Source organism: Enhydra lutris, unplaced genomic scaffold (genome assembly GCF_002288905.1).
Source record: "Enhydra lutris kenyoni isolate GAN:26980312 unplaced genomic scaffold, ASM228890v2 scaffoldscaffold9, whole genome shotgun sequence".
Taxonomy (NCBI): domain Eukaryota; kingdom Metazoa; phylum Chordata; class Mammalia; order Carnivora; family Mustelidae; genus Enhydra; species Enhydra lutris.
This window is the reverse complement of record NW_019154093.1, coordinates 16,365,662-16,380,561: the sequence shown is the minus strand read 5'-3', so window position 1 is coordinate 16,380,561 and position 14,900 is coordinate 16,365,662. Positions and strand designations below refer to the sequence as shown.

General features: G+C 41.8%; 1 protein-coding gene across 4 annotated transcripts; it reads right to left on the bottom strand.

The window, feature by feature from the left end:
- Positions 1-6,583: 6,583 nt before the first annotated feature.
- LOC111142816 (cytochrome b-c1 complex subunit 6, mitochondrial) lies at positions 6,584-14,893 on the bottom strand. Of its 4 annotated transcripts, XR_002640287.1 has the most exons (5): positions 14,676-14,824; positions 11,163-11,189; positions 10,524-10,671; positions 10,254-10,415; positions 6,584-6,796 (listed from the first exon to the last, which is right to left on the bottom strand). XR_002640287.1 is itself a non-coding variant. In XM_022496137.1 (4 exons), the coding sequence occupies exons 1-4, from the start codon at positions 14,727-14,729 to the stop codon at positions 6,764-6,766; spliced, it is 276 nt and encodes a 91-aa protein (XP_022351845.1). In that variant the 5' UTR covers positions 14,730-14,893; the 3' UTR covers positions 6,584-6,763. The 4 variants fall into 4 exon arrangements, 3 of the variants coding, with proteins under 3 accessions (XP_022351845.1, XP_022351847.1, XP_022351846.1); XM_022496137.1 differs by lacking the exon at positions 10,524-10,671 and having other exon boundaries at positions 14,676-14,893; XM_022496139.1 differs by lacking the exons at positions 10,524-10,671; positions 11,163-11,189.
- Positions 14,894-14,900: the final 7 nt, after the last annotated feature.

The following is a 14,900-nucleotide window of genomic DNA, read 5'->3' as shown; positions in this document are numbered from 1 at the left end:
AAAGAATTTTTATAGAATTGGTATTCTTTCTTCTTTAAATAATAATAGTAATAACCATTATTATTATTATTTTAGTTTTATTTACTTAAGTAATCTCTCCACCCAACATGTGGCTCAAACTCACAATCTCAGGATCAAGAGTCACATGCTCTTCCGACTGAGCCAGCCAGGCACCCCTCTTTCTGAAATTCTTGTGAATTCAGCCGTGAAATCTTCGGGGCCTGGAGTTGGGTGTTTGGGTGTTTTTTGTTTTTGTTTTTATTTTGCAGGGGTGGAGAGTACAGGGTGAGGAGGAAGGGAAGGTTTTTAATTATGAATTCAATGTCTTTCATTAATACAGGGCAGTGATTTTCAACCAGAGATGATGCCCCCTTCCCCAAGGGACACTTGGTAACCTATGGAGATATTTGGGATTATTAGAACTAGGTGGTGCTTCTGGCATCTAGTGGGTTGAAGCCAGGAATACTGTTGCAAATCCTATCCCCCACCATAAAGAATTTTCTAGCCCAAAATGTCAAGACTGCTAAAATTTGAGAAACCCTGATATAGGGCTGTTTGGATTTTCTAGTTCTTGTAAGTTTTAACAACTTGAGACTTTCAAAGAATTTGTTCATTTCATGTAAGCGGGCACATTTCTTCCTTTTGGTGTTTAGGCAAGGGGTGTCAAACTACAGCACAGGCCAAATTTAGCCTCCAGCCCATTTCTGAAATACTGCTTTATTTTTACACAGCCACACTTTTCATTTACTGTGGTTCCTTTACTACTACAACAACAGAGATGAATAGTTGCTCTAGAGATCATAGGCCCCACAATCCAAAAGTATTTGCTATCTGAATCTTTACAGAGAAAGAGCTACTGACCTGATTTGTATAATCTATAGTAATGTCCCCTCTCTCATCACTGATATTGCTAATTTGTGTCTTCCCTCTTGGGTACCTTTTTTTTTTTTTTTAAGATTTTATTTATTTATTTGACAGAGAGAGAGAGAACGCACAGGCACACAAGCATGCACAAGCCAGGAGAACAGCGGAGGGAGAGGGAGAAGCAGGCTCCCGCTGAGCAGAGAGTGGGATGTGGGGCTCAATCCCAGAACCCTGGTATCATGACCTGAGCTGAAGGCAGACACTTAATGACTGAGCCACCCAGGAACCCCTCTCTTGGGTACTTTTATCAGCCTACTCTAGAGGTTTATTTTATTGAACTCTACAAAGAAAGTTTGTGGTTTTGTTGGTTTTCTCCTTTCTTTTCTATTTCATAGATTTCTTTATAATTTCTTTCTTCCTACTTAATGTGTTCTTTTTATTGCTAACTACTTTTTTTTTTTTTAAGACTGTATTCATCTATTTGACAGAGAGAGATCACAAGTAGGCAGAGAGGCAGGCAGAGAGAGAGGGGGAAGCAGGCTCCCTGCTGAGCAGAGAGCCCGATGCCGGGCTCGATCCCAGGACCCTGAGAACCATGACCTGAGCCGAAGGCAGAGGCTTAACCCACTGAGCCACCCAGGTTCCCCTATTGCTAACTACCTTTTAAATAAATTTTTTAAAATTAAATATCTATTTTATTTACCCATTTCTTTTCTTTTTTTTTTTTTAAGATTTTATTTATTTATTTGTCAGAGAGAGAGCACAAGCAGGGGGGAGCAGCAGAGGGAGAGGAGAAGCAGGCTCTCCACTGAGCAGGGATCCCTATCTGGGCCTTGATCCTAGGACCCTGGAATCCTGACTGAGCCAAAGGCAGATATTTAACAGCTGAGCCACCCAGGCACCCCTTGTTTCTTTCAAGTTCTTATTTATATTATATATATATATAAAATATACACATATAATGTAATATTGGCTTCAGGAGTAGAATTTAGTGATTCATCACTTACATATATAATGCCCAGTGCTCATCACAGCAGGTGCTTTTCTTAATGCCCATCATCCATCTAGCCCATCACCCACCTACCTCCCCTACAAGAACCCTCAGTTTGTTCTCTATCATTAAGAATCTCAGGGCACGGGGCACCTGGGTGGCTCAGTGGGTTAAAGCCTCTGCCTTCGGCTCCGGTCATGATCCCAGGGTCCTTGGATCAAGCCCCACATTGGGCTCTCTGCTCAGCAGGGAGCCTGCTTCCCCTTCTCTCTGCCTACTTGTGATCTCTGTCTGTCAAATAAATAAATAAAATCTTTAAAAAAAAAAAAAAGAATCTCAGGGCACCTGGGTGGCTTAGTCGTTAAGCATCTGCCTTTGGATCAGGTCATATTCCCTACAGTGGGCTCCCTGCTCGGCAGGAAGCCTCCTTCTCATTCTCCCTCTATGCATGCTCTCTCAAATGAATAAATAAAACTTTTTTAAAAAAAGTAATTTTGGGGGGCGCCTGGGTGGCTCAGTGGGTTAAAGCCTCTGCCTTCGGCTCAGGTCATGATCCCAGAGTCCTGGGATCGAGCCCCGAGTCGGGCTCTCTGCCCCGCAGGGAGCCTGCTTCCTCCCCCTCTCTCTCTGCCTGCCTCTCTGCCTACTTGTGATCTCTCTCTCTGTCAAAAAAAAAAAATCTAAAAAAAAAAAAAAAAAAAAAAAAAAGGTAATTTTGGTAAAAAAAAATTTTTTTCTCTCTTCCCTTCAACCACCCCTCCCCTCTTTTCTGGGCCAATTTGATATTATCTCACAGCTCACCTTTTCTTTTTTCATCTATTTTTAGTGTTTTTCTCTTATGTTTCAAGTTTTTATAGTTTCTGCTGCTGTGTCTTCAAGAACATACAAGTATACCTATTCTTTTTCTTCTTCAGTGTGTAATCTTTTCCAGTCTTAAGTGAATTTTAAATTTCAGATATTGGGGTTTTTTTGTTTGTTTGTTTTTTGAGAGAGAGAGAACACTTGAGTTAGGGGCAAGGTGAAGGGGGAGAGAGGGAAAGAGAGAGAATTTTTTTTTTTTTTTAAGATTTTATTTATTTGATAGAGGTCACAAGTAGGCAGAGAGGCAGGCAGAGAGAGGGGAAAGCAGGCTCCCTGCTGAGCAGAGTCTGATGCAGGGCTTGATCCCAGGACCCTGAGACTATGACCTGAGCTGGCGAAGGCAGAGGCTTAACTCACTGAGCCACCCAGGCGCCCCAAGGGAGAGAATTTTAAGTAGACTTGGCGCTGAGCGAGGAACCCATCTGGAGCTCAGTCTCACAACCCTGAGATCATGACCTGAGCCGAAACCAAGAGTCAGACACTTAACTGACTTGAGCCACCAGGATCCCTCAGAGATTGTACTTTTAAGCTCCAAAAATTTTGACTCATTTTATGTTTTCCACTTCTCTCATTATGTTCATTTCCATTAAATCCTTGAGCATATTTTTAATAGTGCTTTCAAAGTCCTTGTCTACTATTTTATCATCTCATCATCATGTGTCTGTCTTTATTGACTATTTTCCTTATGGTCACATTTGCCTCCTTTCTTTTGCATGTCAAGAGATTTTTTAGTTAATGCTTGGTTTTGTGAAATTTACATTGAAGGCTAGATTTTGTTGACTTCTTTTAAAACACCTTGGACTTCGTTCTGGCAGGCAATCAGGTATTTTGTGAATCAGCTTGATCCTTTCAAGGCTCCTTTTTAAGTTAGGGTATAGCCCATCTTTTTTTTTTTTTTTTTTAGATTTTTTTTTTAAATTAATTTATTTATTTGACAGACAGAGATCACAGGTAGGCAGAGAGGCAGGCAGAAAGAGAGAGAAGGAAGCAGGCTCCCCGCTGAGCGGAGAGCCCGATGTGGGGCTCGATCCCAGGACCCTGGGACCATGACCCGAGCCAAAGGCAGAGGCTTTAACCCACTGAGCCACCCAGGCGTCCCAGGGTATAGCCCATCTTGAGCAGCCTCTTTCTAGGGCTAACTTTACCCCTGCTGCTGATGCGCCCTCTTCTGGAGTTCAAGTTCAATGCTCCAGGTGTTCAAGTTCAATAGGAATTTCCCACATTAGTTGGTCAAAATTCAAACAGCTCCCAGCCTTCTGTTAACTTTGGAAATTATTCAGTTTATAGGTACCCAGTAGTTCATTAACTGGCTACACAGAGTTTTGCCCTATTCATTTGCAGCTTAATATTTAGCAACAGAGTCAAGCATCCTTTAAGCAGAATTCTGGAGCTATTTCTCTGGGTAATTCCTCCTTTCTCTGGTAACACTGATGAACCCATTACTAACCATTCACTAAAATCTGAGTAATGAGTTTAGGGATGTTCACCATAAATTTTCAGCTTTGTCATATGTTTGAAATTTTAATGAGATGTTTGAAATAATCAGATTATATACAACAAATACAATGCCACCATTTTATAAAGGTATTTGTGAGATTATACATTACCGTGAAATGGGTTCTAAATCAGCTATGGCTGGGAAATGCTGGCCATTCCTGTAGCTAGGACAACAGATTGAAAGAGCTTCTATGTTCAAGTGGCCCTTTACTGCAGTTTTGCATAGTCCCTCAAACTGTCTCCTTAGTGGCAATGTAAGCTTTCATTTATGCTATAGTATGTATATTCTCCTTCTGTAATTAGTATGTTATCACCTTCTTCACCTAACTTTTGATTCATTTATTAGTATGGATTCATGAATTATTATATTCAGTGAGTTTAAATCCAGACTATCATATATTTTGATGCTCCCATTGTTCTAGATTTGGCTAGTGGCATTTGTGTACTTCTGATGTGCCCCCATTGTTCTTTGAGCATTTTCTTCTTTCTGCAACAAACAACAAAACGTTCCAGGCTTATCTTGTACTTTGCCAGCCCTGGAATCATCCATTTCTCCAAGGAGCCCTGGTTCCTTTTATTAGAGAGTGAAGCCCTCTTTGTGGGCTGAGCTAGAGAAATATGTATTCCCTACATATACACTGGTCTCTATATTTACTTACATTGTAAGCTATTTATTTAGTCTATGAATACCTCACCACTGCTGTGTTCTTTCTGGTTTTTTTCCTTTCCCCTATTTGTAACTCTGTTCTCTGCTAGCATCTATTAACTTCCAGTATATTAACTTACCAGGTGACTCCCCACCATTGTACGTATGTAACCAATCTCCCATTGTCAGCACTGCCTACCCAGGTGATTTTTTTTTTTTTTTTAAGATTTTATTTATTTATTTGACAGATGGGAGATCAGAGAGAAGCAGGCAGAGAGAGGAGGAAGCAGGCTCCCTGCTGAGCAGAGAGCCCGATGTGGGGCTCAATCCCAGGACCCTGGGATCATGACCTGAGCTGAAGGCAGAGGCTTTAACCCACTGAGCCACCCAGGCGACCCCCAGGTGTCTTTTTCTGACCCTTCTTGGAATCCAGTATCCTACCCCTCACAAACCTATATCCTTCTCACTCCTTTTTAAAATGTGTATTTTTCAGGGACGCCTGGGTGGCTCAGTTGGTTGAGCAGCTGCCTTCGGCTCAGGTCATGATCCCAGGGTCCTGGGATCGGGTCCCGCGTCGGGCTCCTTGCTCCGCAGGGAGCCTGCTTCTCCCTCTACCACTCTGTCTGCCTGTGCTCTCTCTCTCTCTCTCTCTGACAAATAAATAAAATCTTTAAAAAAAATAATAATAAAATAAAATAAAATAAAATGTGTATTTTTCAAAAGCAACCTTGAGGGGTGCCTGGGTGGCCCAGTTAGTTAAGCATCTGCCTTCAGGTCACATCATGGTCCCAGGGTCCTGGGATGGAGCCTGCTTCTCTCTCTGCCCCTCCCCCCATTCATGCACACACTCTCTTTCTCTCACTCACTCTCAAATAAATATGAATCTTTTTATAGAATTTTTAAGATTTTATTTATTTGAAAGACAGAGATCACAAGTAGGCAGAAAGGCAGGCAGAGAGAGAGGAAGGGAAGCAGGTTCCCTGCTGAGCAGAGAGCCCAATGTGGGGCTCAATCCCAGGACCCTGGGATCATGACCTGAGCCGAAGGCAGAGGCTTTAACCCACTGAGCCACCCAGGCGCCCCTAAAAATCTTTTTAAAGAAAAAAGCCACCTTGGGGCACCTGGGGTGGCTCAGTTGGTTAAATGGCTGCCTTCTGCTCGGGTCATGATCCGAGGGTCCCACATCAGGCTCCCTGCTCAGTGGGGAGCCTGCTTCTCCCTCTCTCTCTGCCTGCCTGTCCTCTATCTCTGTCAAATAAATAAAATCTTAAAAAAAAAAAAAAAAAAAAAAAAAAAAAAAAAAAAAAAACCACTTCTGTGGTAGGAGACTTTCATATGGACTGGGTATCCAATGAAATTAAGCCATCACTGTTTATTTTAACTATGATAATGGCATCAAGGTAAATTTTTTCAAAGTCCTGATCATTAAGAGTTACATACTTGCAGGAGCCTAAGTGGTCAATCGGGTAAGTGTCTGACTTTGGCTCAGGTAACAATCTCAGGGTCCTGGAATGGAGCCCCGCATCAGGCGCTCTGCTCAGCGGAGAATCCCCTTGTCTCTCTGCCCCCTCCCCAGTACATTCTCTCTCAAATAAATAAATTAAAAAAAAAAAAAAAAAGACACATGCTTGCTAGGTGATGGGTACATGGGAGCTGATTATTGTTCTACCTAGTCTTGTGTTTGAAAATTTTCAAATTAAAAAAAAAAGAAAAGAAAAGGAAGCTGCAGGTCTGCAGATCACTGGACTTTATTAAGAGGAATCACAGCTAACTACATAGAAGTTACTTGCCTAAGCCAAAATCCATGAGGTTCACAGTTACACTTATAAGGAAGAAATGGCATGGTCAAAACCATGAAATATCCTGATGCTCGGGTGATGAAGGCTGGGGTGAAGTAAGCACATTTATTTCAAGCTGTTGAAGAGTTTGTGGGCCACCTAGATGAGGGGAAGAAAAGATGGTCATCAACTGCAGCTTTAATGTCATAGCTTACAAGGTCCTTCATGACCTTGAACACTACTGCGTCTCCTCTCTCCATAGCATTCACACACACCCATACCCCTCCTGAGCCCTAGTGACTACCTTCAGTTACCTGAATTCGATCTCCCTTCTACCCAGAACTCTCTACTTTTTAAAAAATCTTTTATGTTTCTTTAGAACTTAGTTTACATGTCATTCTTTGTAAGCCTTCTCTAAACAGAACTCCTATCCCCACATAAATCTGTCCCTCCTCATTCTTCCCCATAGGAACTTATACCTCCCATGTCACAATTTTTTTTAATGTAACAAATATTTATATAACATCTACTATATGCCAGCTACTCTTCTAGGTGCTGAGTGAGCTACAATGGAAACCAGGCAGTATTTCTCTTAGGAAACGTAGAGACTAATAAGAGAAATGTAATAGACACCTAAGGTAAACCTCTGACAGTGATAAAAGCTCTGAGGAAAATAAAAAAGGGGTTGGGGGTGGGGGGAAACAGCAGCTTTAAATAGAGGATTAGTGAAGGCCATCCTGAGAAGGTTATACACAAAGAGTTAAGTATTCTACTTGTCTCCTATGCTGGTTCAACTAAATAAAGGAAGGGACTGTGCCTGTCTCATTTCTACATTTCAACCCAGTGCTAGGCTCATGAAAGTATTTGAATAACATACAATTTACCATTTTAACTAAGTAAAGTCTATGACAAAACCCCGAGATTAAGAGTCACAAGTTCCACTGAATGAGCCTGCCAGGTGCCCTCATTTTAACTATTTTGAACTTTGTATTTCTGTGGCATTAACTCATACTGTCCAGCAATTATCAAGTTCCAGAATTTTTTCATCTTCCCAAATTGAAACTAAGTAATTCCCCATTTCCCCCTCCCTGAAGCCCCTGGCAACCACCATTCCACTGTCCATGAATTTGATTACTCTAGGTACCTCATAAGTGGAATGACATATTTGTCTTTTTGTGATTGGTTTATGTAACTTAGCATGTCTTCAAGGTTCATACAGGTTGTTACACATCGTAGTTTCTTCCCTTTTTAAGGCTAAATGTTTCATTATAGGTATATACCACAATGGATAGTTGGATCGCATCTACCCTTTGGCTATTATGAATGCTACTATAAACATGCATGCACAAATACCTGTTCAACTGAACAGTCTCCGTTCTTTCGGGGTATACAAGCAGAAGGGAAATTGCTGGATCATATAGCAGAGTTTAATTTTTTAAGTAAAGTGCTTAATTTTTTTCACTGCCAAATAATATTCCATTATATGGATATATTACATTTTATTTACTTACAACTAATGAACATTTATGTTGTTTCCACTTTCTGGCTATTATGAATAATGCTCCTATGAATATTTGTGTACAAGATTTTGTACAGACATAAGTCTTCATTTCTCTTGAGTATATGTACCTAGGAGAATTACTAGATCATATGTTAACTTGATGTTTAACTTTTTTTTTTTAATGAAGGTTTATTTATTTATTTATTTATTTGACAGAGACAGACAGCAAGAGCAGGAACACAAGCATGGGGAGTGGGAGAGGGAGAGTTGGAGAAGCAGGCTTCCCACCGAGTGGGGAGCCCGATGTAGGGCTCAATCCCAGGACCTTGGGATCATGACCTGAGCTGAAGGCAGACGCTTAACAACTGAGGCACCCAGGTGCCCCATGTTTAACTTTTTGAAGAACTGCCAGACTGTTTTCTATAGGGCTATACCAATCTACATCCCCAACAGCAATTTCTCCATATTGACAACACCGATCCGTTTTTTTTTTAATGATATGGAGAATTACAGATGCATGTTTTGTTTATAAATTTTCCTTCTTTCCACTAAAATTATGTTGAAAAAGAAATATAATGCCTTTATTCATATTTTATATTAAATGTATTTGGATTCCATTTTTGTTTTAAAATCTGATAGTATATATGAGAAAACATGGTTATCTCTAGGCAGTATGATTTCAGTTAGATTTTTCTATCTTTATAAAATATCCTCCTTGTCACAACGTGTTTAATGGGGTGGGGGTATATGTACATTTGTGTATTTCCACTCTATATCATAGAATTAAAACACCTATACTGGAAGTTGTTTTTTTTTTTTTTTTTTTAAAAGAAAGCTCTACACCCAATTCAGGGGCTTGAACTTAAGACGCTGAGATCAAGAGCTGCGTGCTCTACCAACTGAGTCAGCCAGCATCCCTGGGATTGTTGAAGCATAAAGTTGGTAGAGTGGAGATCATTAACTTTTTTCAGGGGGAAAAGAGTCATTTATTTTTCCCTTTTGACCCCCTTCATCCATTTCTCCCTATCTTTTTGATTACACCCATCCTAGCAGGTATGAACTGGTATCTCATCGTGGTTTTGATCTGTATTTCCCTGAGAGCTAATGGTGTTAAGCACCTTTCACATGCTTATTAAGCAGCCAATTGTTTTAATTAACATATATTATTTGTCCCAGGGGTACAGGTCTGTGAATCATCAGGCTTACACATTTCTTCACAGAATTCACCATAGCACATACCCTCCCCAATGTCCATAACCCAGCCGCCCTATCCTACCAATTGGTTTTAATATAAGCAATCATCAAACTTTTGCCTGCTCTGCAATTTATTTAAAATATCTGTCATATGTGGGGCACCTGGGTGGCTCAGTGGGTTAAAGCCTCTGCCTTCAGCTCAGGCCATGATCTCAGGGTTCTGGGATCGAGCCCCACACCGGGCTCTCTGCTCAGCAGAGAGCCTGCTTCCCCCTCTCTCTCTGCCTGCCTCTCTGCCTACTTGTGATCTGTCAATTAAATAAAATTTAAAAAAAAAAATGTGTCATATGTAAGTGAGTCAAATTTACTTAAAAAAAAAAAAATAATAATAATAATAAGGAGGCACCTGGGTGGCTCGGTCCATGGTCCTGGGGTTGAGCCCTGTCAGGGGTTGGGCTCCCTGCTCAGCAGGGAGTCAGCTTCTCCCCTATCCTCTGCCCCTTCCCCTGCTCTCTCTCTCAAATAAATAAAATCTTAATAAAAAAAAAAAAAGAAAAGAAAACTTTTTGGACCAACTAGCACATACAAGACATACTGGAGGATATAAATGATTTTAAAGAATAGCCTGTTGCTTAAAGGTACAAACTCCAGCTTCCCCAATGTTTTGCAGTCCAAGTTGGGACATCATTTCTCTTCTTTAAGCCTCAGTTTCTTATCTGTAAAATGGGGCTAATGAGACCTATCTCCAGGAAAGTAGCAGAATTAGGTGGATTATTTATGTAAAGTGCTCGGCACCGTACCTAACATATATGGGCCAGTAAGTAAATGCTTGTTGCTGGATCTGCCCCTAGTATGGAGAAGCTGTCAGCACCAAGTCTGCCTGGCCACTAAGCTTTCCCCTCCCTGATTAGGCTGACTTACGCAGTGGTCCCTTGCATGCAGGAAGTCAAAGAGCTCCTCCGTGCAATCCTCCTCTGTCTGTGACCTGGAGGATACACGCTGGTCACACATCTCTAGCCGCTCCCGAGCCTTTACACATTTCTCCAGCTGCTCGCATTGCTCTCTCACTGTTGTTAGGGGATCCTGAAGAAGAAACACAGAAAAGAACGGAAATGGGGGTTTTAGGAGGAGACCCACAAACCATCTGCTTTGATTAACAACCACCAAACCAAGGTGCTGCCTCTGAATTACCGTGCAGAAGGCCAGCTGGCAGAGCCACAATGCCGCCAGAAATGGGAGAATGGGGTCTCCCATTCAATTCTGATGCTAAGTAGTAGGGGAAAGTTTCACATTCCTGCCTTCCAAGGTTGCCAGTATGCACTGAAAGCCTCAGTCCTATCTGAAAAACAAGGTGGTAAAGGAAACCTAGCCAAACTTGAAGTATATCTATAGGAGGCCTTACATGTTAACACAGCATTTGGGGATATGGGATGTCTGCGAATCTGAATTCCCCTCATATGACAGCCAGGCCTATGTACCCTAGCTGCCCAGCTAGAAAGGCAATGTTAACATGGAGAAGGACTGTATAAAAGTTCCTTCCTGAGTCCTTTATTAAACCGCAAAGAGCAGACAGATAATTGAATACCAGGCCCTCAAGATGCTGCTCTGCTCCCTGACACCATGACTGAAGAAGCTCCAAACCCAGAAAAAAGACTCAGCTTCCCAGGCCCACACCCACCAAACACTCCACAGCACAAGAAGTATTAAAGGCTTTTTCCATTTCCATTCTCTTCAAGGTGTCAAATAAAGACTCCTTAAAATGCCCTTAGAGTTTCATTAAGTTCAAACTTCCTTTTACTGAGATGGTTCCAAACCTTAGACGGCTCTTACCACTAATTCCTCCTCCTCCTCTTCCTCCTACAAAAGGAAAACAAGATTAATGTCAGCAGCAACTTGGGACACATATTACTAATCATACTGATGTAATTACTGAGGATAAACACTGTATTAGTTGTTTTAAATTTTTCTGTTATTTTATGATGCTTTCGCATTTTAGGGGCTTTGCTAATCCGGGAGAAAGCCCCTGCCAGGGGATACACCCTTCATATGTGAACCAATCAATCCAAACCCCTATCACCAATCACTTCCTTTATCTCCTAAACTAAACCAATTATTGCTCCTGCCCTAAATACCCTATGGGCCAAGTACCAAACAGCTAGAGACCACACCTATATCCCAGAACCCACAGAAATTACCCAAATAATCCAATCCTAAACTTGCCAGAGCTTGCCTATCCTGACTCACCCACTCCTTCCCTCAGAAACCAAGAGTCTGGTTTCCCTTGCTCTTTCTGGTGGTGGGGGGGGGGGGGGTCCAGGCCCTTCTCCAGGTGGCTCTGATTGGTGTGGCCATCCCCGCCTTCTCTTGGGACTCATAATAAACTCTTCTTTCAAAAACAGTTGTCTCCAAAACAAAACAAAAAACAAACCAAAAAGCAGTTGTCTCCATGCCTGTAAACTTACCATACCTAATTAATACAAACCCTGAGTACAAGGACACACTCCCTTTCATTAGCAACAACCTAGTGTGTAGGACACTGAAGTTTATAAAGTAGGGCACGTGGGTGGCTCAACTAGTTAAGCCTCCACCTTCAGCTCAGGTGGGGATCCCACCGTCCTGGGATCCAGCCCCATGTCCAGCCCCACATCGGGTTCCCTGCTCAGAGGGAGTATGCTGCTCCCTCTCCTCCTGCTCCTCCCCCTTGCTTAGTTCCCTCTTGGTTTCTCTCTCAAATAAATAAAATCTTTAAAATAAAGTTTATAAAGTACTTTCATATCTGTAATTTGATTAATCACAACAGCTCCTTAAGGGCTCCCAGTTTAGAGTTAACAACATTAATTAGATATTTTCTTTCTTTGTTTTTAAAGCTCTACGATGATGAACGTGGAGCTTGAACCCACCACCCCAAGATCAAGAGTCACATACTCTATCGACTGAACCAGCTGGTGCCCCATTGAGAAATATTCTGATACAGATTCAAGCTGATATTCACATGGAACCTATATAACTTACTTTGTTTGAAATTCTGGTAGGCACTAGTATTATGAGAAACAGCTCAATTTAGTACTTACAAAGTACTAAGCAAAGTTAAGAGGAAAACTAACATTTTTTCTAGACTCTGAACTTGAACTGGGAATACGAAAATGGCCAAACCTAAACTTTTCTTTAGCCAGAGCTTAACTAGAAATGGTTAGTTTTTAGATTAGTTTACAGTCACTGCTTTTTGACTTGCTGAACTCCCAGAACTCCTAAGTAGATTATCAGCATTAAGTCAATCAAAGGTCTAGAGTACGCACTCCATTCACAAGTTTTCAAACACCAATTCCCACCTATCTACTTCTGATTCAAGCATACAACCTCAAATTTAGTTTCCTTTCTTCCAAGGAGGGCAGTGTAAAAAAGTCCCTGTGGGAGCATCATTATAGGCCAAAATCTGGGGCACAGGAGAATCTGATCAATATTTTAACCTGTCAAGAGTAAGCTGTTTGCCTGCCTGCACGTGCACATACCCACATCTGGGGGAAGAGAAGGAAAAGGTATATAGGAAAATAAAAAGAACTCAGCAATCCCTCATGTTTTCAAAATTCCAACAACACAATCTGCTTCATTCTCTACCATGCCCTTTGCGGAAGAGACCAAACCTCATGAAAGCTGGGAGGGCTAAGGCAAGTTCAACTATAATTCACGCTATTTATTCTCGCAATTAGCAAAGATCTCTTCTAAACATGAAGATTTGGGGGATGTCAAGCTCTAGTTTTTCATTAGTTTCTTAACCTTGCTCTTTAAAAAAACTCATACTGAAAAAGTTTTTCCAAAAAATTGAAATCATTTATTTTGCCTCAGAAACCTGAAATTAGAATCCTAGAAGCAAGACCTTTGTATCATTTCCCTATTAGCAATGCTACTACATTGATCATTTTGATAATTTTGTGTCAAAAGTATCATGGCATGTTTTGGAAAAACAACTCCAAATACCAAGTCTGAATATGGACTACTTCATGTAAAATTTCCAGTCAATGACACAAACCAAGGTCACACTAAATAAAAAGAATGCCCAAAAAGTATACGTTCTTCATAAAAGGTCTCAGTTTTCTTTTTTTTAAAGATTTTATTTATTTATTTGTTTGATATACAGAGAGAGGACAAGCAGGGGGGAGCAGCAGAGGGAGAGGGAGAAGCAGATTCCCCACTCAGCAGAGAGCCACATGCAGGGCTAGATCCCAGGACTCCAGGATCATGACCTGAGCCAAAGGCAGATGCTTGACTGAGCCACCCAAGCGCCCCAAAGACCTCAGCTTTCTTAATTTTAAAACTGACTATTTTCTTTTTTTCATCTGCTGTGGTGAGCCCTACTGAACTTTCCGGTATACTTCCTGCTGAACTTCCTGAGGCTGGCTCCATTTTGTTCTGGTCCCCTTTCTGAAAATAGTAAGACTAGGGAAAAATCATAGGATAAACTAGTTTCCAACTATTCGGAACCCATAAACCCGGAACAGCTGCCTCGAAGTGACTAGAGAACAAAGGATAGGAAATGTGATTGAAAACCAAAAGCTAGATAACCTCTAAAAAGCTGGGTAGCACCGTGGCTAAGTCTTGGCTCTGAAACCATGCTGCTTGGGTTCAACTCCCCCATCCATGATTAAAAGTGTGGTCCTTAGAGAAGATATTTAGCCTTTCTATACTAGTTTTTTATCTGTAAAAAGACCACAATAGTACCCAATACTTCTTCGTAGGACTATCGTCTGGCTTAAATGAATTAGTCATATAAAGACTTGGAATAGTAAGCAGTCAATAATTATCATACCGGTATTCTTATTCCGGGATAGAGCTCCCTCTTCCATCATCGCAGTTATACTGGCATATTCCCCAAATATACCTACCACCCCAACTCCTACCCAAAAAAAGAAACCACTTCTTCACAGAAACTAGCGTTAAGGCCAGATCTACGGAGCCTCCATCGAAGATGTGGCATCATTCCTGACCTGAGGGGAGAGAAGCACTATGACCGGTCGGCTTGACCCCTACACCTATCAAACCAGGGTCTTAGGTCGTCTGGTTGGCTAAAAATATACTGTTTTTACAAAAGTTTAGGCGACCCAGCATTTTCGCTGTTACACCTTCACCTCATTCACAGAATGGGGAAACCAAGCTCAGAAAAGGGGTGGTCATCTACTCGTCCAAGATGAGTAGACAAATTCTGGGGAAGGGTCGAGGGAACTAGCAATCGTGACCGTGAAAACTCTAGGGGCGAACCTAGGGCCAACAGGGCCCGGGTGTGTTTTGGCGGGGTAGGTCTTGAGCCTCAGGGCAGTGAAGAGAGTCGAGTCGGTCGCCTTTCCTTACCTCCTTGGGATCTCCGGATCCGGTCAGCACCTTTCGCTCGTCCTCCAGCCCCATGACCTGCTACGGTTCTGTACTCAACACCAGCAGCAACAGCGGCACCTATTCCACTTCAGATCAAGAAGGACTTGTAAGGGTCACTCAGCGGATATCCGGCGATCTGGCCGGAAGTGCGGCAGACTCGTCGTAGTCGCGAACACACGCTCGGATTGGCATATACTACCGTCC